Below are 26,778 nucleotides of genomic sequence, written 5' to 3' on the forward strand. Positions count from 1 at the left end.
TGGGTGACAATCAGGCTCTATTTTTGTAATTAAAAATGTATCCAAAGGGAAAAAAGAAACAAAAGGAACAATATTTGTACTCTATGTTGCTGCAGAGAGCAGAACTGCGGAGGGGGTGCTGGTCCCAAGGGGTGGGCTGGGCTGTGCTAGTGCCCCAAATCCTGCAAGCGCAGGAGTAGGGGGGGCCTCTGAGGGGGGTCGTGAGTTCCGGGCCCTTGTGTGCATGTTCACGTCCTGTCATTCTTGCCCCCAGCGGAGAGAGCAGCAGAGGAAAGGCAGTACATCCACCAGCCTTTGCATTCTCCTCGGAGCACACAGACATTTTCCTGCTATCTTGCACACAAGTGGGCCGCGGGACTCGTTTTGGCCGGGAACGTTGTCAGGAACTCTGTACACCACTTCCAGGCGGTCACGTCCAAGCAGCCCAGGCAGTCAGTCCTTCTGCGCCCTCTGCTGGCCAGATGGAGGCTCCAGACCCGGCGGGGCCATCAGGAGAGAACAACTGAGTGCCCTCTGCACACTGCATTGCCTGTGTTGGGCACAAAGAATGAACTTTTATTGCATCTTGACCCACTAGAAATGCAGGCTTGTCCATCACAGTGGGGTGTTACATACCCTAATATGTAGGGAAGGCATAGGTAGATTTCAGTTGGCCTTTTACAGATAAGGAAACCAAGGCTTGAGAAGATTCGAGCCTTTCTGCAGCCGGGGCTCACACCTACACTCTCAATACTTTGGGAGACCAGGGCGGGTGGTTCGCTTGAGCCCAGGAGTTCCAGACTAGCCTGGGCAACATAGAGAAACCCCATCTCTACAGATATTTTAAAAATTAGCTTGGTGTGGTGGCACGTGCCTGTGGTCCCAGCTACTTGGGAGGCTGAGGTGGGAGGACTGCTTGAGCCCAGGAGGTCAAGGCTATAGTGAGCCGTGATTGTGCCACTACCCTCCAGCCTGGATGACAGAGCGAGACACCCTCTCAGAAAGAAGAAGAAGAAGGAGAAGGAGAAGGAGACAACGAAGAAAACAACTTGCTGCACAAGCAGCTAAGGCAGGATTAACCTGCAGCCCTCACTGCTTTGCGTTCCTGCTAGGAAAGGCCCAGAAGCCAGAGAAGCCTAGGTCCCTATCCTGGTGGATCTTCGTGCTGGAGTCATTAAACCAGCTATTTCCCAGGGGCCACCCATGGGCCAGTCCTCACCACAACCTCATGGGTGGTCAGTCAATGTTGTGGGCCCACTTTACAACCGAGGAGATAGAGGCTTCCAGAGGCAAACACACTGGCCCATGAGTAGCAGAGCCGGGGTAGGCCCAGGAAGCCCTGTCCTCAGCCACATGTGCTTTCTGGCGGGTGACCTCCACTCCAGTGCCTCCCTGGCTGCCTGAGGCCTCCTCTTCCCGGGTGTGGCAGCTGTACAGCTGCCTTGTCGGCATGTTCATGGCCCCATCAGGAATGTGTGCCGCAGGTGGCTTCACAGGGCTAAGAATGCCTGTCCTAGGTCAGGCCCAATCCCTACCCAGAGCCCCAGGGAACCCAAATTCTGGGACACAGGACACCCGGCCGGCGGGCCAATAGCCCCTATCAGGAAGTGACCAAGGACAGGCCGGGAGCTTTTCTCTTCCCTCTGACCCATGGTGAAACCTGCCTCGGGCCTGTTCCCTGGGTTCTGAGGCCCTGAGCTATCTGTCTTCAAACAAACGAAGGCCTCAAAGAATGTTCTATTGAGCCATGGGCCCCATATCATCCATCAATCACAGAGGGCTGGAGAATGCAGGCACAGGGTCAAGGTGGGTGGAAGGTGAGGGCTGGACACCACCTGAATCTGTGCTGATCCAGGGCCCACTAGAGTCTCCGGGTACCCGGAGCCTGCCCTCAGCAGCACCACCCTCCCACAGCACCCCAGGGATCCTGCAAGAGGTGTCTGTGCCCTTCCCGGCTGCCTCCCCAGCTGCTCTCCAGCTGGTGCCCTTTGGAGAGGGATATGATAAACAATGACAACACTCGCTGGCTTCATCTTGTTCCTGCTCAGGGCCCTGCCCTAACCCAGGGTTAAGCTCATTGCCTCATTTAATCCTTCCGAGACCCCTGAGAGGGAGGTGTGCTCATGCCCATTTTGCAAGGGATGGGACTTAGGCTCCCAGAGGTTAAGCCACCTGCCTGAGATCGCTGAGACTTGAGGTTGGCTCTGCCTTTCACCCAGCCTGAGCCCCTCCATAGGACTTCTGTGCAGGAACAAGAAAGCAGGAACGGAAAGAAGTCAAGGGCCCTGGGAATCTCCCCTGACATCCCCCACCCCAAGCACTAGAGCCAGGGCTGGGCATCTGTGCAGGGTATAACCCTGCCCAGGGATGCCTGACTCTGGAAAGGCCACCCCTTTGGCCTCAAACCACATCACCCAGCAGCAGGTCCTCAGACCAGCCCTGGACAGGAGCTTGACTGGCTCTGCCCCCAAAGGCCGGAGAGACCCCTGCCCCCGCTGAACCTCCACCTTCCCATCCATTAGATGGGGTGGGGAGCCATCCAGCCCAGAGGCCCCAGGGGCATGGGGAGTGACAGATTAACCCAAGGCCCCCCCTCCCGCAACAGGCAGCTCAGCACAAACTTGGCGGGGGGCCCATGCTGGGCCAGAAGAGCTCCCCCGCACCAGTTTCCCGCGCAAGGCTCACCCCGCCCCCCAGGACAGGCTGTTCTTGGAGCGGCTGCCAGGCACGTCCTCCGCAGGTGCCGGCCTCCCTCCAGTGACGCGGCCACATGCGGCACAAGCTCCGATTACAGGGACGGCCTTGTGCTGGGGGTTCGGCCGGGGGTCCTCACTCCCCAGGAACCGATGGGCGGAGCTGGGCAGGCCCTGAGGGGAGGCACAGTGGGAACAGGGAACAGTCACCCCTGCTCCAGAACAGGTCCAGGGGCTGCTTCCCTTGGGGTTTGGAAGAGAGGGACCCCACTGATCCCAGCCTGCCTGAGACTTTGCTGGTTTCGGCACTGAATGTCCCAGGAAAGCGAGGGCCACTGGTCATCCTGGGCTCCACACGGCTCCTTTCTGGGCTAGGAAGGGAGCTTCCGGGCTAGGAAGCAGGTACCGAGGAGGGTCTCAAGGACACGTGGGGACCTATGTCAGACGCCCCTGCAGCCAGCTCTGAGCTCACCAGGCCTTTCCTCCTCTCCCTGCCAACCCACAGGACACAGACACAGGGTCCCAGGCCCAGTGGCTCACTTCATCAGGGAAACAGCAGGACAAACAAATGTGGTGTGAGCAGGTCTCCCTTCCCACCAAGCCCCCTGACTCTGCTGGAGCTGGGGGAGACCCCTGTGACCAGCATGCCCTGCGCACAGGTTACACCAGGGCCCCAAGGCCTCTCCAAGCCACTACCTCCCACCCTGCTTTCCACACCCAAGCCACAGTGTTCAGAGAAGCTCAGGGCCTATTCGAAATGCCAGAGAGTGGGGATGCCTCCAGACGGGTGGCATGAGGGCCCCCAGATGCACCCCACCACGCCCTCCTTCATGCAGGAGGACAGGCCTGCAGTTACTGAGGAAGCCCCACCCATACTGGGCCCTTGGGGGTGAAGGGGCTTCCCAGGCCTTGAGGGAGACTTGATTTTAGATGTCAGTCAAAAGCGCCTGCTACATGGCGTGACCTCTCTGAATCTTGTTACTTTCCTGTGCAGGAAACTGAGGCCCAGAGAGATGGAGTGACTGGCCCAGGGTACCCCAGTAAGTCAGACAATGAAGCCACCTCCTGCCCTGGGCTGGTGTCCCGCCCCACTGACCTCCAGGGTCAGAAAAGGAGGGGAGCCCCCATCACTTCACTCCTTCCTTCTTTCCTTCCTTCCTTCCTCCCTCCCTCCCATTTTCCACCTCCTCCTGGCCGAGTTTTGAAGCCAGGGCAGTCGGCCAGACCCAGCACAGAGGCCAGGAGGTGACGGCAGGCCTGCCCTGGCCGCCTCCCAGGTGGCTGCGCCCCACAGGCGAGGGCTGCTCAGAGTAGATACTCGACCGGGAGGTTGCCTGTGCCCCTTTCCCCAGCCACAGGGGCAGCCACTGGAACCTGGCAGCCTCAGGGCTGAAGCTGGGCGCCTGAGGGCTAAAGCTGGGCGCCTGCTGCCCCCTGGCGTCCCGAAACGGCACAGCCACCAGGACCCCCACCCACCTCATTCATGCCTCACACCTGGGGGTGACTTGGGCCAGGGCCTTGCTCTCTGACCCCAAGTCCCCTCAAGTCTAAGATGGGGGCTCTACCCAGTGTGGCTCCCCAGGCTGCAGTGGGCAGGAGTGCATTTTTCACAAAACCCTAACCCATCAGATCTGGGGGTGGGGCGGTCTCAGTGGCACCTCAGTGGGAAACAGCACGTGGACCTCGCCCGTCTCTAGGGAGTGGGGGAGGGGAGACAAAGAGCCCGCTCTGCGGAGAGGTGGGTACCCGCCCTGCCACCCCTCCCCCGTTTCCTCTCTGCTCCCTCTGCCCCTCCTCCCCTCCCTCCTCCTTCCTTCCCTCCTCATCCCCAGCTCCTCCTCTTCCTCTTCCTGCCCTGTCCCCCCGCAGGCCCGGCCGGCAGCCCGGCGCCCTCTGCCTTCGTTCCCGCCACTGGCGCTGCTGCCCGGAGCCCCTAGGTGACAGCTAGCCCCCAAGGCGGCAGCCTGTCTGTCGGGCCTGCACCTGCCCACTGCGTGGTCACTACCTGGGCACGTATGGACACTCACACCCTTCAGTCCTGAGCACAACTGTGCTCTGGCTGCTTCAGAACAACAAGGAATCATAGTCCCGCTTCTGGCTGGGAGCTGGGGGCCAGCAATCAGGGCAGCTGGGGAAGTGGTTAAGGAGGTGGCAGCACACAGGCTGGGCTCAGAGAGTGAGCAGAGATGGGCCTAGGGGAGGGGGCTGGAGAGGGTTGCAGGGCTTGGGGCTGCAGCTCAGGAACTGGCTTCACCTTGGAGGCTATCAGACCTGGTCCTCAGCATTGGCCCAGCAAGGGGAACAGCATGGGGAACAGGGGACAGGCACTGCCTGGCCAGCAGCAAACATGTAGGCTATGGAGTCGGGCAGAGCATCTGCCTCGTACTAGCTGTGTGTCCTTGGGCAAGTTGCTTAACCTCTCTGTGCCTCCTCTTGCTCATCTGTAAAGTTTCTGATGAGGCTTACAGGGCAAGTCAGTATGTGCCTGGCACAGCGGCCTTCTTCTTGAGGACACCACTGCCCTCACCATCACCAGCGTCTCCCTCCAACCTACAGGGGCAGGCAGGGCAGAGACCTGCCACTGGCCACACCTCCAGCTGTGATGCAATGAAAACTGGACATTCACTCTATACCCAAGGATGTGGGCTCCGGGGAGGAAAGGCACCTACACCCCCTTCACGTAAACAGGCAGGCAGGGTGAAACAGGTCTGGTTTGTTTGTTTATTTTTGAGATGGAGTCTTGCCCTGTTGCCCAGGCTGGAGTGCAGTGGCTCGATCTTGGCTCACTGCAATTTCTGCCTCCCAGGTTCAAGCAATTCTGCCTCAGCCTCCCAAGTAGCTGGGATTACAGATGCCCAACACCACACCTGGCTAATTTTTGTATTTTTAGTAGAGCCGGGGTTTCACCATTTTGGCCAGGCTGGTCTCAAATTCCTGACCTCATGATCCACCTGCCTCAGCCTCCCAAAGTGCTGGGATTACAGGCATGAGCCACTGCGCCCAGCCTAGGATGAAATGTTATCTAAATGACGAGCAGTTTGGGCAGTGAACCCCACCTTTGTCAGCGTTCAGGACAGTCCATGGGATTCAGGTCACTATGACTCTGATGCATCAGTCTTCACGCCAGCCCTGAGTGAGCACTGAGGCACACATGATGCCCAGCGCCCAGCAGTGGCCCCATCCCCTAGCTGCTGGTCAGTACCAGCTGCCACTGCAGCACACCCTCTCTGCCAGGCAGCCTCATGCTATGCACTTTATGTGCAAATGATCTTGTCTGATCTTCACAACATCCTGTGAGGCAGGGATTAACGTTGTCCCCATTTCACAGATGGGGAAACTGAGGCTCAAGAGTTCCAGACCCATGCAAGGCCTGGTCGATGGTGAAGATGCCAGCCTGCTGGGGCTGGCTGCAGAGTGCATGTATAAGTGCTGGGCCCTGTCATGAGCACGGGCCCCTGGCACGCATGCTGGCTGCTGGGGATTTTAAGATTGGGGCCCCCCTGCTGAGCCCGATCTACAACTGCCCCTTCCCTGGGTGCTCCAGGTTTCAATTTGAAGCAGTTAGTGAATTGAGCTCATGTGGGGTCTTATGTGTATTTGTATTTGCTTTTGGGTTTTTGGGCTTTTTTTGCGGGGAGGGTTGGAGTTTTATTGAGACAGACTCTTGCCCAGGCCAGAGTGGAGTGATACAATCTCGGGTCACTGCAGCCTCCGCCTCCCGGGTTCACGATTCTCATGCCTCAGCCTCTCAAGTAGCTGGGATGACAGGCATGCGCCACCACACCCAGCCAATTTTTTGTATTTTTAGTAGAGTCGGGGTTTTGCCTTGTTGGCTAGGCTGGTCTCAAACTCCTGGCCTCAAGTGATCTGCCGGCCTCAGCCTCCCAAAGTGCTGGGATTACAAGTGTGAGCCACCTCGCAGGGCCCTGTATTTGGATATTAGCCATGGCAGCCCGGCAGATGCTGCTGAGGGTGTCTGGGCACCTGGACCGGGGCCTGGTGGCCTGAGCAGCGCCACCTCCTCAAATGTCAAATTGAGGCCTGGACTAGGGGTGTCTGATTTATGGCCTCACCTGTCTGTCTGTCCATTCAGCATTATCTCCCTGGGACCTCAGGGGCGACTGTGCCTCCAGGGGCTTCTAGGTGGGCAGGCAGAAGCAGAAATAAGTATACAAGGCAGGCCAGTGCCCAGGTTACATGATGAAAGAGGGATGGGGGATTTTCAGGGCAATGACTTGTGCCAAGACCCAAGAATGGAAGGGAAGGGACGTACAGGCAAGGGGACCATTCCAGACAGGGCACAAAGGCACAGAGCCACCCAAAGATGAGTGCAGGGCAGGCAATGCTTGAAGCTGGAGCTCTCTATCTCTCATGCTTCTTTGGTTTGCAAAATGTGGTGTGATCCAGTGGGGGCTGAGGGGCCAGGGCTCCGGGGCTGGCAGCCCCGGAAGCAGAGCAGTCACCAGAGGTCGAGGGTGAGAACCACCAGAGTTTTAGAAACTCACCCAGCCAGGTCCAGGGTGCCCGGAGCAGGGAAGGGAGGCTGCTACACCTCACTGAGATGCCAGCGTGGCTGCCCCCAGTGGAAACCAAATAGCCAGGTTCCCTGAAGCTGCCAGCAAGTCTAGGGGCAGGGAGGACAGGTGAGAGCTGAGGGCCTCCAAGGGTCAGAAGTAATTGCATGGGTTTTGTGACTTCTCGTCTTGCTTCTTGGAAATCTTTCCTGCTTCTTTCTGGATTCCCTACTGAATTCTGAAGGTTCTAAAAGACCTGGAGGCTGGGCACCATGGCTCATGCCTGTAATTCCAGTGGGAGGATCGCTTGAGGCCAGAAGTTCAAGACCAGCCCAGGCAACATAGCAAGATCTTGTCTCTATTAAAAAAAATTTTTTTTAATTAGCTGGGTGTGGTGGTATTCATACACAGTCCCAGCTACTAGGAACACTGAGGCAGGAGGATCACTTGAACCCAGGAGTTCAAGGTGGTGGTGAGCTGTGATCACACCACTGCACTCCAGCCTGGGTGACAGGGCAAGACCTTGTCTTATAAAAAATAAAATAAAGAGATCCTGGATATGGGTTAGATGGTGAGAGCTTGGGGCTGTCCTTTGTTCCTGGGGGACAAGGGACTGGGACCAAAGGAGGCTGAGGTCGAGGGAGATGTGGGTACCTAAGAGATGGGCAGTAGCTAAGCTCCAGGCCCTCAGGCAGGTGCCTGTCAGGGGACAGAGGCACTGGTGGCCATGCCACCCATCCTACCTGAGTTTCCCACTTCTGGCTGGTGAGCAGGTGTGAGGCTGCTCTCTCAGGACCCCGTTCTAAGGCACATCTCTTCCTGATTCCACGATGCCCTTGACATGCGCATACACGCTCACATGCACACGTACACATGCACACACACCCCACCACGGCCCTTGCCAGGTTGGGACCACCAGCTGCTGGCTCCTCCCCCTGCCTCCCTGGATGGACATCCGTCCTTTGCAGGAGCTGTTCTTCCTTCTTCCTGAGTCCTAAGGTCGGGCAAGGCATCCCTCAAGGGAGTCCGCAGGTTGGGCCCACCGCCCGCAGTTCCCAGTTTCTATGCTGTTGCCTGGCTACCTCCCCAGCCTCCACCATTGTCCCTTCCTGCCTCCAGGTCAAGGACCGGGGAGAGTCCATCTGGCCTCCAGGGTCCCATGAGGGGAGGGTGACCCAGTTTGTCCAGAGCTGCCCCAATTTTGGCATGGGAAATCCTACATCCCAAAACTCCTCAGTCCCAAGCAAACCAGGTCTCCCCCAAGCAATGAGTGAGCTTCCTAGAGCAGGGTCCCAGCTCCTCCACCCATCTCCTCTGGTCCCTTGGCCTGTGGTATGAGAAAGGGGACGTGGGCTGCTCCAGACTATACCCTCGCTGTCCCCCAAAGGCCCCAAGGGCTCCAGTCTTCAGGCCTCACACTGGATGCCTCCCCCATGGGCCATCTGGGCCTTTATCTCCTTCAGCTGTGGCTGTTGGCCAGCGTGAACCCAAGTACGTGAACCACAGCCCACCACGTTGGAGCCCCCAGGTCCAGGCCCATAGTGGAGCCCAGTGAGGGGAGGGTGCTCGCCCATCCAGGACCCCAGGCCTCTCCCCAAAGCCCATAGCAGGTTGCTGCCCTCCCTCCATTTGGACACTGGTGTCAGGGACTGGGCCCTTGGCCCTAAGCCCGTCTGGGGTCCCTAGTTCACTAGAGGCCAGTGGAGAAGCCCCTGTTGGCAGAGCCTCCTCCAGGAACGTGCTGCCCTGGCCCTAAAGGCCACAATTCCACAAACCTCTCAGGGGATGTGTCTGAGTCCAATGCCCAGCCCGGTAAGAACAAACCCTGGATGAGGTCCAGCCCCTGCCCCTCCTCCTAAAAGTCTCTGTCCAAACTCCAGTCCCAGAAGAGCATTCATAGAGTCCAGTTCTAGAAGGTTCCTCAGCACCTGACGGCTCACTTCCTCAAGTGTCATCTGCAGAGTCGGGGCCTAGCAGGTGAGAGGCAGAGTGGGCACCACAAGGCCTCCCCAAGACTATCTGACAAGCTTAGCCCCTTTGGGCTGAGGGCTGACCCCTGGGGCCCAAGGATACCAGGTCAGGGGGTGAAGGACCTTTGACCCCAGCCCCCCAGACTCTTAACCGGACACCTCCCAGATGAAGCCGAGGCCAGGCACCCAGTGCCTACGGCAGGCTGGAGGTCCCTCATAAGACTCTGGTTCCCAGGACAACATACCAAGCCTCGGGTGCTGGGATGGAGCCCCACAGGGTGTCAGACACAGATCCCATTGTGGGATCCAGGCAGCCTCCACTGACCAAGGTCTGCAACCGCACCTCACCTGGTTGAGAAGGTGTGAGGTGGGTGGGAACGGAGGTTCGGGCGGGCTGGAGTCACATCCAACCAGGCCTCAACTCTAGTCCCATCCCAGGCAAAACCTTGCTGGCTTTGTTGAGACAGGTCCTTAGAGAATCATAGGAGTAAGAGTAGGAAGCCTCAAGGAGAACACATTGACTTCACCCATGCAGGAATGGCGAAGGCCAGACCCCTCCCCACTCCTTCCAGATCCCCCTTCTGTCCTCTGCAGCATCACTCTTTTAAATCTTAAAATTGTAAACAAAGGTTTTCTCTCTTCATCCCACTTCCCCTCCAGCCACAGTCCCATTTCTCAGCCCCCTTTTGGTGCAAAACCCTTCAGAAGGGTGTCCAGCCCATTCCTCCTGCTTGAATCCCGAGGGTCAGCCCCTAGGCCCATGACACTCTTGCCAAAGCCACCAGTGACTCCAGCACTCGGCCCCAAGGAAGCTCCCAGGCCGCCACTCACCTGCCTCTCCTCTCCAGGTCTGGCTCCTTTATTTTTCCCTCCCTTTCCCTGGTCAGAGCCCCGGCCACCTCCTCCTCATGCTGGAGTCCAGCCTTAGCCCTTGGCCCCTCTCCTCTCTAGCCCCATCCACTCCTGGTCATCTCATCCAGGGTGGGAGCTCTAAGTAAGACCTCAGCATGAATGACACCCTCATGTCCAGCTCAGACCACAGCCACAAACTGCACACTCTGCCCTCTGTTCTGGCCCACAGGCCCCTCCCCTGGATGGACCTACAGGGTTCCCTCCCCTCATGTCGCCCCCAGCCACCCCTTCTCAGCAGCCTCGCCCTGGAGGCCCCCTCATTTGGCCCTCTCAGCCCAGGCCCCAATCAGCAGGAAGCCTGTCAGCCCTCCTTCCAGGGAGGTTCCAAACCTGCCCCTCGAATCCCCCCATGCCCCATCCAAGTCCACACCGCCTCTCATCTGGACCACAGCAGAGACCTCCTGCACTGCCCCCTCCCCTCAATCCCTCATCAGCACATCAGCCAGAGGCTCCCTGGGGAACAGAAGGGGCTCAGAACCCTGCAGCAGTGTCCACTGCACACACAGGAAGAACTCAAGTGCCCGTAGGTGGTGAGTTACTTCCTTATTCATTGTGGTGACCCGGATCTTCTGCCTCCCCGAAACCTGCACATGCACTCTAATAATGCAAGCTACGAACGGGTGGTCACCTTTGCCAGTTGTCATCCCAAACAGCTGGCACGGGGCATGCACACAGTAGGTGCTTAATAAGTGTGTGTTGGGTTAAGATAGGCCTAAAGCCATTTCAAACGTCCAGGCAGTGGTGTAGGCAGGGGTCAGCTCTGAAGCTGGCCTCCTCTCATTCAGGAGACCCTCAGAGGTCCCAGCCTCCAGGGTGAGGCCTTCAGAGCAACACTTCTCAGTGCACATCTGGCTGTGTCCCTGCCAGCCCTAATAGGGCGATCCCTCTCTCTAGACTCACTTTCTGCCCCGTCACCCCACTGTACACCCTTGGTGCCAGCCCCTTCCAGTGGCTCAGCTTCCTGAACACTCCAAGCCTAGGCTCACCTCTAAGCCATTATCCAGGCTATTCTCTCAGCCAGGATGCCCTTCCCATACCCGACCTTTAAGACTGGCTGAGGCAGCACCTCCTCTGAGAGGCCTTCTCTCCCAAACCTGAGCCCAGATGAGATAAGGCCCTTCCTTCCTCCAGTCAGCCTGGATCCTCTCATCTGGCAGAACTGTTGCCCTGCTTCTCCGAAGCAGTGAACGCCCTAGGGCTGGGGACGCACAGGCTCACTGGCCCATAACCGAAGCCGCTTCCTCTGGAGGAGGAAGTCCAGGGGTCCCAGGGTTCTACTTGCTTTTTTCTTCACCCAGCCCAAAGGGCAATTTTCCCACATTCCCTCAGAAACAGGAAGTTCCCCTACCCACACCGAGCCCATTCATGACAAAAAAAAAAAAAAAGTCTATCCAATTTCCTCTGCTCAACCAGTTCCCCGGCTACCTGAGACCCTGCTTCACCTGGAGGAAGACAGTGTAAGTTCCCAGGACCCCCGCCACCCCTCAGCGCCAGAGGACCCTCAGCCTCCCTCACGCACCTCTGGGCAGTTTGGTAACTCATCCCATCTCCTTCTGCCGCTTCACCCTCTAAGCCCTCCCCAGGGAACCCAGGAGGCGTCTGGAAGCTGTTGGGGACAGTCCCTCACACCTGCCCCATGGAGTAAGGGTTCATGTGGATGCCCATCCTCCCCCAGGAGTCCCAAATCTAAGACACTCTGAGACTCCTGTCACCCACCCCCACCTTCTTCTACGGGCCTTTCTGTGCAGTCCTTCCAGGAAATCCTGGCTGGAGCTGGGCTCTCGACTTTGGGCTCTGGGCTCTCAGCTTGACTGCACCCTCCCCAGGTCCCCAGGGAGGCCAGTGGTGACTATTCTTGAAACCGAGCTTGGCAGAGGATCTGGGGACACACACTCCAGATGCAAACACATTTGCACTGTTTCAGCTGGAATCTCCTCGCGCAGGGCACTGCACCTGTGGGCTTGCTGAGAAACAAACTCACAGAAGGCGGATTCATTGGACAAAAGGTATTTGGTCCCCAAATTTATTGACGTGTGTGAACAGGAGCCTTCAGGACGAAGACCCAAAGATATGGGGAAAATTGCCATTTTTGATGCTTAGGCTCAACAAAATATGGACATCCATGAGGGAACACAGATTAATCAAAGGACCTGCGCTAATGCTACTGGACCACAAGGGGAAGCGCAGCGAGGGTTGTTGGTCTAGATTTCTCGAACTTTCTGAGCAGCATTCCTTCCCTCTGGGCGTGGGGTAGGACCCTCCTGGAATGGGGTCTTATGCCCTACAGTCAAACAAGGCAGGTCAGATAATTTCTTTATGGCCAGTTTCTGAACACAAAGGTGGAGCAATATTTTTAGGTTTGATGTCTGGCTGTGGGGAAAGGGGGGCTCCGATTTCTATGACCTGCCCTGGGGAAAATGGATTCTAGTTTCTATGACCTGCTTCGGGCAAGAATGGCGCTGAGAGACAGCAGAGCAAGAGAAGGTCAGAGAAAAAACCTTTTGCTTCCGAAGCTGCTTCTGAAGCTGCTTCATTTTGGGGTATTATTTTCTGATCCCCGACACCTGAGCTGCTGAACCAAGGGTAGCCTGACCCACTCCCACATGACTTAGAATAGCTTCACCAGCCGGCCTTGGGCTACCTGGCTCTGGCCCCCTGCCCACCAGGATTTTGGCCGGCTCTCACTTGCCTCTGCGGTGTCTGTCTCACCCTGTCTCACTCCTGCAGTTTTCTGTTCTGTTGAGTGATGATTGACACATGACATTGGTTTTGACATTTGAGCCTGTGCCTAGCCGCAGGTAGGTGGGGCAGGAGTCCTGAGTGAGCATCTCCCTCCTTAGTGACAGTCAGGGGGCACAGAGAATGGTGCCCAGACCAAGGTCAGGGCCTGGGCCAAGTGTGCTCAGCACGTGGTGTGTGTGCTCAAGCGGCTCCTGCTGCGGAGGGCGGCATGAAGCCTGTTTACCTGTGTGCCTGCGTCTCTGGTGGCCCCTGCAAGGGTGGGGAAGTGGCAGGCAGGGTGAAATGGGGAAAAGCGGGCTCTCAGCTGCTCCTAGCAGCCTCCGGGTCTGGGGAGAGAAGTGAGGAGGGGCCCAGAGCTGTTCCCAGAACTGCGCCTGTCTCCTGGTCACTCTTCTGGGGCTCTGTGCAGACCCTTGGCAGGGCCAGGCTACACAACACCCTCTACCACCTCCCCTTACTTCTTCCCCTAACCCCTCATTCCTCCACTCTCCTCTCCCCGCCCCTGCCTCCCCTCCATCCTCTCCTTCTCTCCATCTCCCGGTCCCATCCCCTGCCCACACTGCCCCTCCTCGAGTTCAGAGTGGACACCTGTGCTGCCTGAGGGTCAGAGTGCCCACTCCAGCAGCCTGGATCCAAGCTGGAGAGGGCTGGAGCGGGCGAAGCCGGGCACCGGGCAGGCCTGCTGGTGGGCGGGGCATGGGCGGGTCCTTCGAGGGGAGGGGCGGGCTCGGCCAATGAGAGCTCAGAGACCGCAGCACGGGCGCTCCCGGAACCATTGCAAAGGGCGAGTGCGGGAACTCAGAGCCAGAGGGGCGGTCCCTGTCCCAGGTCATCCCCCGAAAGGGCCTGGCCCGGGCTCACCCCGGAAGGACGGGTGCCGAGATCACCCGGGAGCGCTCACCCCACCGGCACCCGTGCCCAAGCCCGCCCCAGCGAAGGCAGGTACCCGAGCACACTCCGGCGAGGGCGGCCCCTGAGCCCCGAACCCCGAACCCCGAACCCCGAACTCCGGCGCAGTGTCGCGCCTCTGCCCAATGAGGTGCCCCTGACGTGCCTGCTGCGGCTGCCCTGCTCCCCCCAGCCTCCCCGCATCCTGGGATGGGGGAGGGTGCTGGGCGCAGCTCCCGGGCCCTCAGTGGGTCTCCCCGCCCTGCCCCACCGGCCTGGGCTCCGTACCTCGGGGCCCAGATGTGCAGTCAGGTGTGAATGTGGCAAAATTTGAGAAAGGCCTCTGCAGCCGCAAAATCCAGTTCCCACCAGTTGGGGGCCAGGCGGGGAAGGGGGGGAAAGACAGCACTCCGCTGTGGGAGGTGAGGCAGAGCTACCCTGCCTGGGGAGCCTGGAAGGCTGAGCTGTGTCTCCCGTCTGCACTCCAAGACCATTCCAGAAGCCCCTTGGACCTCTGGCTGCTGGTCACGGGGGAAGGTGGACCTTCCCTGAGAGCTGCACTGTGTTGGGGACAGGTGCAGCTACAGAGGCCTACAGAGGCCCCCCAGGCACAGGGACCCACATCAGCCCTCCGGCCAACAGAAGGTGCTGATGATTTGAGGTGGACCCAGCCACCACTCTGAGCCTCTGCCTCCCTCTAAAAGTGGGGCATGGTGCCTTCCATGGGGCAACGGGGCACTGAGCCTGGCCCACCTGCAGGGGTGGGGTGGAGCAGCGTGTCCCTGTCTCACCTCCCATGGAGACTGTGTGCCTGGAGACCAGAGCTGTCAAAAATAGAGGAGGGGGCCCTGATGTGTCCTCTAAAGTCCAGGTAGCGGAAGAGCTCCACTGGAAGGAGTCCTGCAGTGCTGTCCTCTCTTACAGGCAAGGCCAGGCGGGTGCTGCCTGGGACCCAGTGACTCAGCACCCCCGCCCAGATCAGCTGGACTTTTGCCCCTGCTCCACCAGCCTCCTGCTTGGATCTCTCCTGGGTCTCCCTGCTGTGCCCGTCCAGGATGCAGGGAGCTTGGGCTCCCAGGGACCAGGGCCAGTCCCCTGGCAGGATGAGCGCTCTAGGCCGGTCCTCAGTCATCCTGCTCACCTACGTGCTGGCCGCCATAGAACTTACCTGCCTCTTCATGCAGTTCTCCGTCGTGCCAGTGAGTAACACACCCCAGCCCCTGCAGCCCCAGCCAGGGCTGTCCCGCTGTTCCTCCTGCCTTCCATCCGGGCTGTGGCAGAAAGTGGGGATAGGGGCTTCATGCTGCCAGGGTCCCTCCTGGTTGGGACCCCACGCCACACTTAAGCTGAGTAAGTTAAGGACTCTGCCTCTGGACCCCTGTCAGCACGTCGTGTGCTCCAGCTGCAGTGCCAGCCCTGGGAGAAGCTATGGGGAGGCACCCCACTTCCCTCCTGGGGGCAGCACCTCCTCAAACCATCCTAGCGCTGTTCCTCCTGCCTCTCACCTGGCAGCCTTTGCCCTTTGGAGTCCCTGCCCCATGGGCTGTTCAATCTGATCTGGTTCTGGGCAGTTCACCCCTCAGAGAGGCTCTCCTTGCACCTGCCAGCAGCTTCTACCTCTCCCCTCCATCTTCTTGGGTCCCTGTTGTCCACTAAATGATCTGTGGCAGCAAATTGATCTCAAGCTTTTTCATGCAGGAGATAAAATGCTGTCTTATTTTATTATCTCTGTTGCCAAATTGGCAAATTTCATTGGCAAATTCATGTTAGTTTAGTGTATCATTCAGTAGTCTACAGCACAGTGTGTGGCTCTGGAAGCTGTAATAGTAATGATTAAATTATATTCGCCAAGTCTGGAGAGGCTTGGGAACAAAGTCTCACATCACCAAGAAGCTCAGGCAGAATCAGGGCCAAGCCCAGGCCTTCCTGCGTTTGCTTCTGGGAAGCCTGGCGTGGGCTCAGACACCTGCTGTCCTCCTCAGAGGGCTCTCCAGCCCTCAGAGCCTGGACCTGGGCATCTGGGTGGGAGTGGGGATGGGCCTTTGGCATGATTCCGGGCCTGGCAGAGGCTCCCAGCCCAAAGGTGAACCTAAGGATCCCTCCCCGCCGTGCCTCAGGAGCCCCGCCCACTCCTGCTAAATGGCTGGGGTCAAGCCCTGAATCTCCTCCCTACCAGTGGGGAAGGCTGGACAGGAGCCTTGGCTTTCTCATCATAAGATGGTAATAGGCCAGGCGCGGTGGCTCAAGCCTGTAATCCCAGCACTTTGGGAGGCCGAGGCGGGCGGATCACGAGGTCAGGAGATCGAGACCATCCTGGCTAACACGGTGAAACCCCGTCTCTACTAAAAATACAAAAAACTAGCTGGGCGCGGTGGCGGGCGCCTGTAGTCCCAGCTACTCGGGAGGCTGAGGCAGGAGAATGGCGTAAACCCGGGAGACGGAGCTTGCAGTGAGCTGAGATCCGGCCACGGCACTCCAGCCTGGGTGACAGAGCGAGACTCCGTCTCAAAAAAAAAAAAAAAAAAAAAAAAAAAGATGGTAATAACAGTCCCTCCCTGCAGAGCTGGTGCAGGGAAGAGTGAATGAGAAGTCAGAACCCTTCCCACAGCTGGGTACGGAACACGGGTGGAGTAGCTTCGGCCGCCCGTCGACTCTCGTAGGGTGTAACCCTGTGCTGAGTGCCCAGGAGCTGACCCTGATGTCAGAACCTGAAATACTGCAGAGTGTAAAAGTCCTCAACGGTCCATCCCCTCGGAGCTGGTGGTCCGCACACACGGGGGCTGCAGTGGGAAAGGCTCGAGGTCTTCCTCATAGAAAAGGCAACCTTGGAGCAGGGCTGGAAGGAAGCAGGAGAGGCCCCGGGGCAGTAGAGAGACCAGAGTGGCCAGAGTGGACAGGTTGAGGCCAGAATAGGACCACACCCCACCTGCTGCTCAAAGAACTCTGGGCTGGTGATGGCCGTGGAGCAGGTGAGAGGTGGCTGGATTTTGCATATGTTGTCAATGGATTGCGGTGGGTGTGAGAGAAAGCAGGGCTCAGGGAGCGCTGAAGATTTCGGCCTGAGCCCATAAGGAAGGAGGCATGGACAGGAGGAGAGGCAGTCTTTGGGGAAAGATGGGAGCCCAGTTGGGAACGGGTTGAGTTTGAGATGATTTTAGACCTCAGTGGAGAGCTGAAGGGAGCTGGACACAAGGCAGTTCAGCACAGAGGCTCTGGGGCCCTGCAGCAAGTAGACGGTCATGGAGTGGGCTCCCCCAGAGGGCAGGGAGGCTGGAGGTCGGATGAGCTGGGGGAACTGGCAGTGGTGGCAGAGGGGCGGAGGACCCAGCACAGCCCAGAGCCGCAGACCATGGTGGAGGAGGGAAGAAGCCACCAAAGTAACTGTCACTCCAGTGGGAGGCATGCCAAAGCAGACCACTGGAGGCAGCAGTGTGGGGTCAATGGGGGCCTGGGGGAGAGGGGAGGCAGCAGGAGGCAGGGGCCTGCTCCAAGGGCTGGGAGAGAAGGAAAGAGATGGAAAGAGAGGAGGCTGCAAGGTGAAGCAGCTGCTCAGAGCTCTGCCCGCAAATATGTGGGAGTAGCTGTAGGGGAGGGTCAAGAGAAGGCAAGAGAAGTAACAGGATGTGAGCTTGCTCCAATGGACATCCCCCAGAAGGGGATTGTGCAGAGAAACTGGGAGAGTGGAGCACTGGGAGCTTGCTCCAATGGACATCCCCACAGAAGGGGACTGTGCAGAGAAACAGGGAGAGAGGAGCATTGGGAGCTCTGCCCTTGAGGAGGCAAAAGGTTGACATGTGATGCAGGCAGGGAGGATGACTTGGGTAGGCGAGGACAGGTGGGCAGGCATGGGGATGAGAAGCTCAGCATCCTCTATGAACAGGCACTTCTCAAAAGAAGACCTTCATGCAGCCAACAGACACATGAAAAAATGCTCATCATCACTGGCCATCAGAGAAATGCAAATCAAAAGCACAATGAGATACCATCTTACACCAGTTAGAATGGCGATCATTAAAAAGTCAGGAAACAGCAGGTGCTGGAGAGGATGTGGAGAAATAGGAACACTTTTACACTGTTGGTGGGACTGTAAACTAGTTCAACCATTGTGGAAGACTGTGTGGGGATTCCTCAAGGATCTAGAACTGGAAATACCATTTGACCCAGCAATCCCATGACTGGGTATATACCCAAAGGATTATAAATCATGCTACTATAAAGACACATGCACACGTTATGTTTATCATGGCACTATTTACAATAGCAAAGACTTGGAACCAACCCAAATGTCCATCAATGATAGACTGGATTAAGAAAATGTGGCACATTTAAACTACAGAATACTATGCAGCCATAAAAAGGATGAGTTCCTTTGTATACGGATAAAGCTGGAAACCATCATTCTGAGCAAACTATTGCAAGGACAGAAAGTCAAACACCACATGTTCTCACTCATAGGTGGGAATTGAACAATGAGAACACTTAGAGACAGGGTGGGGAACATCACACACCAGGGCCTGTCGTGGGGTTGAGGGATGGGGGAGGGATAGCATTAGGAGATATACCTAATGTAAATGATGAGTTAATGGGTGCAGCACACCAACTTGGCACATGTATACATATGTAACAAACCTGCACGTTGTGTATATGTACCCTAGAACTTAAAATATAATTTAAAAAAGAAAAAAGGAAAAAAAAAGGGAGAGGCTCAGCATCCTCACACTAGCAGCACAGGGGAGGGGAGGGATGGAGGAGGCAAAGGTTTACTAGGGGAATGTGGGGTGATTGTCAGGTCAAGCTCACAAACATAAGGGAGACCTGGCAGACAGGGGGACTTTCCCATCCTTGCAGGAGCAGGGATGGAGCTGAAGGAAGGACTCTGGGGTTGGGGGACGGAGGGGTTACTGACTGCCCTTGGGACTGAAGCGCACCGGGGAGAATTCTTGTGGACCAAGGGGGACAGTGGAAAGAAGGGGAGTGGGACCCCAAGACTGAGTTTAGGGAAAGGTCCAGGGTTGGGGGAGGGGACAGTGTATTAGCATCTGGGGCTGCCGTAACAAAGTATCCAAAACCCTGGGGGCTTAGAGCAACAGAAGCCTATTGTCTCACAGTTTGGGAGGCCAGAAGTGTGAGATCAAGGCTCCTTCTGGAACCCACGGGGGAGGAGCCTTCCCAACTCTTCCAGCCCCTGGGAGCCCAGACATCCCTTGGCTTGTGGCCACATCACTCTGTCTTCCCATGGGTTTTCACAGCATCATCCCTCCGAGTGTGTCTGTGTCCCAAATTCTCCTCCTAATGAGGACACCGGTCACATTAGATCAGGGCTCCCCTCATGTCCTCACTGTGACCCGAGTAACTCTGTAAAGACCCCGTTTCCTAAGAATGTCACATTCTGAGGTTCTGGGGGTTAAGGCATATAAATTTGGGGGGTACACAATGAAGCCCATAATAAGTGACATCACTGGAAGGAGGGTTGGGAACTCAGAGGCAGGGGCAGGGGGAGGAGTGGCTGCAGGGGGGCCAAAGTCACAGAGAATTAGGGCAAGATAGAAGGGTGTCCCTGGGAGGAATGCTGTCATGGACCTACTCCTCCCGAGGGGCTGGGGGGCTGGAGCCTCACAGAGCAGACTCTGTGCTGCTGGGCAATAGGCCACCTCTTGGAGGTCACTTGGGGGCCTTGGGACAATCTGTTGCTGGCCAGGACAGTGCTGCTGGCTTCCCCACAAAGTTTTGAATGAATGAAGACAAAATGGTGGGGGTCAGGTGCCTCTCTGAGGTGTGCCCTGCAGAGGGGAAGGACCCTAGAGGCCACCATGAGCTCCCGCCTAGGAGAGGAGTAGCAAGGACCCTAAAGGCCACCACAGGCTTCCACCTAGGAGAGGAGGAGCAGGGTCCCCCTGGGAAGGGCCCCTCGATAGTCGTATTGTGTAGTCAACAGAGCTCAGGCCCTTGGTCCCCTGCCACCTCCTGCCCATCCGGGAACCCCAGATTCCAGGCCCTGCAGTCTTTCCCAGCCCCTCCCTCTGGGCTCCCTCCTGTGTTTCAGTACCTGTCTCGGAAACTGGGCCTGGATTCCATTGCCTTTGGCTACCTACAAACCACCTTTGGGGTGCTGCAGCTGCTGGGCGGTCCAGTGTTTGGCAGGTACAGTGTGTGTGTGTACAGGGGGCTCTCCCCACAATGACCCAGGCCCCTTCTCAGACGCCATGGGCTCGGACTGGCCAGGTTCCCCGACCCCATACCAGACCCCCCTGGGATGATGGCACTTCTGGGTCCCAGGCCGGTGGGGGTGCAGAAGAACTTTGGCTCTCGGTAGGCTCCCTGGGTGTCCCACCCATGCCTTCCACTAATCCTGGCTGTGGCCACAGAGACAGTGTGATTGGCGAACACCTTGTGGCTGTAATAGGCCTGCTGAGACCAGGCAGGAGGGACTTTGGGGGCCCCATACACCCTGGGTCTCAGTGCTGTGGGAACACTGAGCGTGGACGGGATGGGGACATCCTTCCACAAGCCACAGCGGACAGGGGAGCAAGGGACACATAATGGGAGTTGCCTCTTCAGAGCAACCGGTAGGCGGAAATGAAGGGTTCCGCAGGCAGCAGACCGGCAGAGGTCTGAGGGTTTCCAGCGGCTCAGAACAGGAGGGAGAAAGGCTCTGCTTTCTCAGACCCAACCTGGGAAACACTTCCTGTAAAACACCCGCCCATCCCTTGGTCCTCTGGGATTCTACCATTTATTTTTACACGGAGTTGGTCTTTGTGCCCTGGGTCAGACTCCCAGCTCAGTGAAGCTGTCTGCACACAGCCCCACTGGGACGCTGGGGAAACTGAGGCCCTGAGAGGAGGGAGGCCTCCCAGCAGCTGCCCAGGCCTCCCGGCCGTCCATCCCCATCCGCACTCCAGCCTCCCTGGTCAGCGCCGCTTGGGCAGCCCCTGGACGGGGGGAAGGGGAGACGTGACTGCCTCCGTGAGGATCTGACCCGCCCCTTGGACCCCAGGTTCGCAGACCAGCGCGGGGCGCGGGCGGCGCTCACGCTCTCTTTCCTGGCTGCCTTGGCGCTCTACCTGCTCCTGGCAGCCGCCTCCAGCCCGGCCCTGCCCGGGGTCTACCTGCTCTTCGCCTCGCGACTGCCCGGAGCGCTCATGCACACGCTGCCAGGTAGGGCCTGGGGACTGGGGGCCAGGTGGGGCCAGGTAGGGGCAGCCTGCGGAGGACCCAGGACACCGCCAGGGAGGTCTGCGTGCGTGCGGGGTCTGGCCCTAAGGGCTGGACAGGGGTGGGGGCGACGTGGGGCGAGACTTGTGGAAGGGCAGGTCTGTGGTGGAAAGGGCTTGGGAAGGTGGGTGGGGGAGGGGCCCACCGAGGGGCTTTCCCTGCTCAGCTCCCCCGCCCCGTCCCCAGCTGCCCAGATGGTCATCACGGATCTGTCTGCACCGGAGGAGCGGCCTGCGGCCCTGGGCCGGCTCGGCCTCTGCTTCGGCGTCGGCGTCATCCTCGGCTCCCTGCTGGGCGGGACTCTGGTCTCCGCGTACGGGTGAGTGGCAGGGGCCCGGGACAGAGGCTGCGGGTCAGGACGCCAGCGGCTGAGTCGGCCCCGCCCCCTCTCGGCCTCGGTTTCCCTTTTTGCTCGTCGGGCGGGCTGGGCTGGGAACCCGCGGGGGCACGAGTGGCCACGTGATGTCGCTAAAGGGGACACCTGGCTCCGCGCTAGGCCTAGGCCTGACCTCCCGAGCTGGCCCTGGATGGGGCCAGGTGATGTCTCAGTGCTGTCCGGGGCTCGACTGACTGTGAAGCTGTCCACGCACAGCCCCATTGGGACGCTGGGGAAACTGAGGCCCTGAGAGGAGGGAGGCCTCCCAGCAGCCTCCTGCTGGGGACAGGAGCACCCGGGGACCGGGATGCTGTGGCAGTGGGGCTGAGCTGTTGGACAGTGCCCAGAGTGGAGAGTCCAGGGGGCGCCCAGGCGGGCAGCAGGAGGATGGGGGGATGCCAGGCTTCCCATTTTGCCTCCTGACGGTCCCTTGCTAGCTGTCCCTGGAGGCTGCGAGGGTGGCCCAGGGAGGGTGCCCCCGGGAGGGGGACCACAGCAGGGACTCTGGCGGGATAAGGAGGATCCATGGATCTGCTGCCTCCTTCTGGGAGCTCTTCCTGACTCAGTTTCCTCAGCTCTGAAATGTAAATCCTGATAGTAGCGGCATGGTCTTGGGACAGTAGATGAAGTCACAACTGTGCCCTGCCCCCAGCTTTGTATTATACACCCGGGGTCTCCCAGGCCCTGCGCCAGCTGGCGACCCCCACCCTCTGCTGGCCTGTGAGTTTCCCTGAGGCTCCATTCTGGAGTGGAGTCTTTCTGGCATCTGAACCCCCCTCACATTGGAGATGCCCCTTGGCATGAGGCAGGCACTTCTGTGGACAGCAGGCTCTCCAGTCCTGGATGAACTGATCGCAGTTCCCAGGCCAGGCACCCCCAGGACCTCGAGACAAACCCTAACAATGGTGGAGGCCACTGGGCGCTGGCACAGCCTCAGGGATCAGCGCCGGGAGGGCACAGTGGCCTTGTTAGCACACTTCCTTCTCCGGAGGGCTCTAGGGCTGTGCTGCAGGCCTTGTTTGAGCCCCTGAACGTTCTCCCAGCATTTTCATTAGAGCCTGGGCTGGGGACTAGTGGCTGCTGATGGCTGTGAGCAGGATGTGGAGTAGGGTGGGGTGGGCAGTTTGTCCGAACACCTAAACATTGCCCCCAGGACTCTGGTTCTAGAATACAGTAGCAGACAACACAGGCTGAGTCCCTGGGATGAATGGAATGTGATAGGAATTCCCGTAACATCAGGCTGAGCTACATGGAGCAAAAAGTCACAAAGCAGAACGGGGGGCTCAATGGATGGGGTCACTAGGGACTGTCCGAGGAGGTGGCATCTGAGTCGAGGCCTGAAGCAGGTGAAGGAGGCAAAGAAACCACGGTACAGAGGCCCTGAGTGTGGAAGCCAGGGGGCCGTGTGGCTGGAGGCAGGGAGGAGGGGCAGGCGCCAGGCCGGGGTGCCCTGGGTGGCACAGCAGGGGTGAGAATGGGGGGTGAGCACCCCTATAGGAAGACCAGTAAGGCAGCCATTGTGCCGGCCCAGGTTGGGGAGGATGGTGGCCAGACTAGAGGTGATCGTGGTGAGAGAAAGCAGAGGGCAGATTCTGGCTTGGTTCTGCCAGTGGGTGGGATGTGGGTGTGAACTCAAGATGGCAGTGTCAAGGCTGTGCCTGACTGTGGGGAGACTGGCAGCCTTGTGCAGAGGCCCAAGCAGCCTGGGGCACCACTGGGATTTGGGTCTTGTTCGGGCCCAGCCTGGGTGCCTGTCAGGCACTCCAGGGAGCTACTGAGTAGGCACCCAGATAAGGGGGAGAAACGGGATGCATCTTCAAGTATGGATGACTTGGAGCCCTGCGCCCCCCAGCACTTCATGTTTTGGGGCTGGGAGGCGAGGAGGGAGCATGTCTTGGGAGCCAAGGGTCACAGGATTTGTGGGGGTCAGGGACCCGTGCCTCTACCACTGGTGGCCAAGGAAGCCACAGTGGCCCAGCATCTGCAGCAGGGAGGCCATCCCAGTTCTGAGCACCACCCATCCCCCATGCCAGTGCCAGCTGCAGAAGCCTCATGCAATAGACGGGTCAAGGGAAATGGGGAGACAGGAGAGGGGTTCGGGAAGTCGTGCTGTAAACGAGGGCAGAGAGGGGTCCAGGAGGCTATGCTTAGGGCGGGAGGAGCCATGGGGAGGCGTCCCGGGGAGAGGGAAGGGCTGATGTGGGAGTCAAGCACATTGCTGGTAGGGTGTCCCTGGAGGATGGGGCTTAGGGCACTTGCGTGGGCAGCTGTGGTGGGACAGCAGGGACCACTCCCCCTGGAGCCAGGGGGCTGGCAGGTGTGAGGCATGGGGAGCCGGCACTACCCAGGGCCTGCCTCTCCAGGGTGGCCGGGGCGAGGAAGGGCGTGAGAAGGGCACGGGGAGGAGCGCTGGGCCCCAGCAGGTGGCTGAGCTGGGCGGCCGCCCTCCCAGGGTGCTGCCCACCCCGGGGACTCTGCCGCCTCAGGGCCCAGCCGCCTGCTGCCGCCTCCTTCCCTGGCCAGCCTTCCTCACCCATTAAGTGGGCCCTCCCCTGCCCTTACCCACAAGGATGCTGGGAGGGTCTGAGCTCGCTCAGGCGGTGAGTGTGGCCATGATGCTGGAGAGCTCAGCATGCACGCCTCCTGCAGGCCCAGCTACCAGGCCACAGGTCCCCTCCTGTCCTCACCTGCCCTTTCCCCCATCCCAGCTGCTGACCCAGAAGACACTACTCATGTCCCTCTCCCTCCCAGTAGCTGCCAAGACGGCCTCTACCTCTGCCCACACCTGCCAGAACATTCCATTCGCTTCCCTGCCTCCATTCATCCCAAGATCTGAGGCGCTTTACAACCTTGATGGTTCATAACCAGACCAGCTGCGACATTTCCTTTGATGGGTGGGGTAACTGAGGCCCGGGAGATGGTCCTCCCTCCGTGGAGCTCCCCAGTCCCCATCCAAGGCCCAGGCAGTGTGGGACTCCCTCAGGGTCCTCATACCACGCCCAAGACATGGGGTGCTGCTTGGGCCCTGTAGCACGAGCTGGCTGCCCAGAGTGGTGGTGACACGGGAGGGCTGCGGGGGTGAGCTTGTGGCTGGTACTCTGCCTTTGTCCAACCCAGATGGGGTGAGGGAGGCCCACACCTCCTCCTTGGGGGCTCACCAAAGGCAGTGGGGCCAGGTGCTGGCCAGGCTTCAAGGCCTGGTGCCCCATGTCAAGGGCCAGCCCCCTGGCCCTCTTGGTCCGGCAGCCCTGACGCCCCCAGCCTGCTCTGGCTCCTGGCCTAGTGCAGGACAGGAGTCTGGTGCAGCTGTGAACACCCCCTGCCTTGCAGCCTTCCTGCTCTTCCTTAATGGAAACCGAGGCAGGATGTGCATGGGATCTCCCTCCCTGCCCACCCACCTATGTATCCTATTCCCCTGAAAGGCCCCAGTGCTGCCTCATCCACACCCACCTGGGCAGCAGGTGGGAGGAGGAAGTGGACTTGGCACCCACAGGCTGCGGGGGCGGGCACTGGTATAACTGGTTTGGCCCAGCCTCCAGAGCCCAGGGCTGAGAGGCCAGGCTGGCCTGGGGAGGGACCCGGGACCTGAGTCACTGCACACACGCTGGGTGGGGGGTGGCTCTGTGACTCATATTCTGAGCCCATCCTCTCAGCCTGGGGAGGGATGGGGAGAGGCCGTAGAGCCCTATCCCGAGCCAGACAGCAGGGAGTTTGCCTTCTCTGGGTGGACAGGCAGCCATCAGGGCAATGCCTATGGGGGTGCCAGGGCCCTGTAGGCAGGACACCCCTGCCCAGCTGAGAAAAAATGAGAAGCCGGGGCACCGGAGCTCAGAGGGGCAGGAGGGGGTGGGAGGGGAAGTGAGCAGCACCCCATATGACACAGGGCACCCCAAATGCTGAGCAGAGGCTGAGGAGTGCGGGTGCTTGTAACAGGGCACCTGCTGTACAGGGAAGGGGCTCTTGGGGGCAGGTAGACACAGGGCAGGGGCTGGCAGGCAGCTGAGGGGGCAGCAGGATATGGGGGATCCGGGCCCGCTCCCACCCCAGCCAGGTGACTCAGCCACTGCCTTAGTCCGTGTGCCTCCCAGTGCCCAGGACACTCCGGTTCTTTCTGTTCTTCCCGCAGCAGGGAGGGAGCAGGCCCCGCTGAGATGGTTCTGGCCCAGCCATCCCTCAGGACAGCCCTGGTGAGCAGTGGGCCGGACAGGCCTCCTGCTGGGCCTGTGAGTCACTCCAGTCTCAGAGCCCATTTGGGGCAGGAGGGAGCTTGTGGTTTGGTTGGAGGGCTATGTGTTTGGGGAATGGGAGGACCAGGTACTGGGAGACACAAGGACTGGGAAGGGTCTGGCCAGAGGGGCCTTTAGGACCTTCTGGGGCACCCTGGAAGCCTGAGGGCAATTGGGTTAGGAGTGGCATGGCAAGATGTTCTTTTTCAAACATGGTTCTAACTGCAGCATCCTGGGGCATGGGTGACTTCTCCCGGCCCTGGGCTGGACATCCAGGGACGCTCTGTACGCCCCCCTGCCCCGTCCTCTTATGAGCTAGGTGTCCCGTGAAGCCAGGTCCCAGCTGATCCAGCCTTGGCCCCGCCTGTGGGTTTGCTCCTGGCAGCAGAATGACCTGGGCATATGTTGTCACCTTGTGTGTCCCCTCTCAGAGCCTCAGAGCAAGGTGAGGCTTGATGAGGGCTTGTTACTGTAGACCACACAGGAGTCCAGACTTCACCAGAGGTTCCTGGAGACACGGCTGAAAGCCAGCTCCACCCCCTGCTGTCTGGGCAGCGTCAGGTGTGGGCTGCGGTTGGTGGGCGGGATGCAGGTGGACTGGGCCCCGCAGGTCCAGAGGGGCCCCAGAACAGGAGAGTGAGGGGCAGTGGCAGCTGTGAGCCCAGCCCATATTTGCATATAAAGAAAGGAGGTCACCTAGCAGGTGAGCGGCAGAGAAGGGACAGAGGCTCTGGGTCTCCTGAGTCGTGTCCAGTGTCCTTTCAGCAGCATCTATGTGTCCAGATAGACACTCCTGTAATACATTCAACCGAAAGAGGAGCGGAGGACAGACAAATTAACCTGTCCCCATCTTGCTGGTCGTGGCTCCATTGATAAAAGTGTTGGATGCACCCCTGGTGCCCCTGCATCTGGCAGATCGGGGTGAGGTTGAGGGGGACTGAGCAGGAGGGACTGACTGCACTGTGCTCAGGGTGCTGGGGGATGCCCAGGCTGTCCGGCGTGCAGAAGCCCCAGGGTTGAGGACAACGTGCTGGATTTCCTTCCCACTCCCGTTTCCCTCCCGGCAGTTTGTTTGTGGAGAGCAGGAGAGAGCTCTGACTGGGGAAGGACAGCCTGCCTCTCCCCCAGCAGCCACCTGCAGCCCCCAGCACAGTTGCGGCCCTGACTCCCTCCCTCCTGGGGCCCTCCAGGGTCCCCCAGTCCCAGGCTCTCCTGTTGCCCACAGCAGCACTGGCCTTTGGTTTGCCCACCACCACTCGAGGGCCT

General features: G+C 59.1%; 1 protein-coding gene and 1 long non-coding RNA gene across 9 annotated transcripts in view; one reads left to right on the forward strand and one right to left on the reverse strand.

The window, feature by feature from the left end:
- Window positions 1-11,431, reverse strand: SLC67A1-AS (SLC67A1 antisense RNA). Its single transcript, XR_013404543.1, has 2 exons — window positions 11,111-11,431; window positions 1-529 (listed from the first exon to the last, which is right to left on the reverse strand). It is a non-coding gene; the product is annotated as an SLC67A1 antisense RNA (long non-coding RNA).
- SLC22A18 (solute carrier family 22 member 18) overlaps window positions 11,348-26,778 on the forward strand; it is a 25,755-nt gene continuing 10,324 nt past the window's right edge. The window contains exons 1-6 of one of the 8 annotated variants that reach the window (XM_028833070.2): window positions 11,348-11,525; window positions 12,012-12,074; window positions 14,623-14,897; window positions 19,742-19,839; window positions 20,693-20,853; window positions 21,097-21,229. In XM_028833070.2, the coding sequence (XP_028688903.1) occupies window positions 14,754-14,897; window positions 19,742-19,839; window positions 20,693-20,853; window positions 21,097-21,229 (536 nt within the window). In that variant the 5' untranslated portion in view covers window positions 11,348-11,525; window positions 12,012-12,074; window positions 14,623-14,753. Of the gene's footprint in view, window positions 11,526-11,992; window positions 12,075-13,524; window positions 13,771-14,622; window positions 14,898-19,741; window positions 19,840-20,692; window positions 20,854-21,096; window positions 21,230-26,778 lie in introns of those variants that run through there. The other 7 variants (XM_077961729.1, XM_077961731.1, XM_077961727.1 and 4 more) reach the window with 7 other exon arrangements.

Source organism: Macaca mulatta, chromosome 14 (genome assembly GCF_049350105.2).
Source record: "Macaca mulatta isolate MMU2019108-1 chromosome 14, T2T-MMU8v2.0, whole genome shotgun sequence".
In the NCBI taxonomy this organism is placed as follows: Eukaryota; Metazoa; Chordata; class Mammalia; order Primates; family Cercopithecidae; genus Macaca; species Macaca mulatta.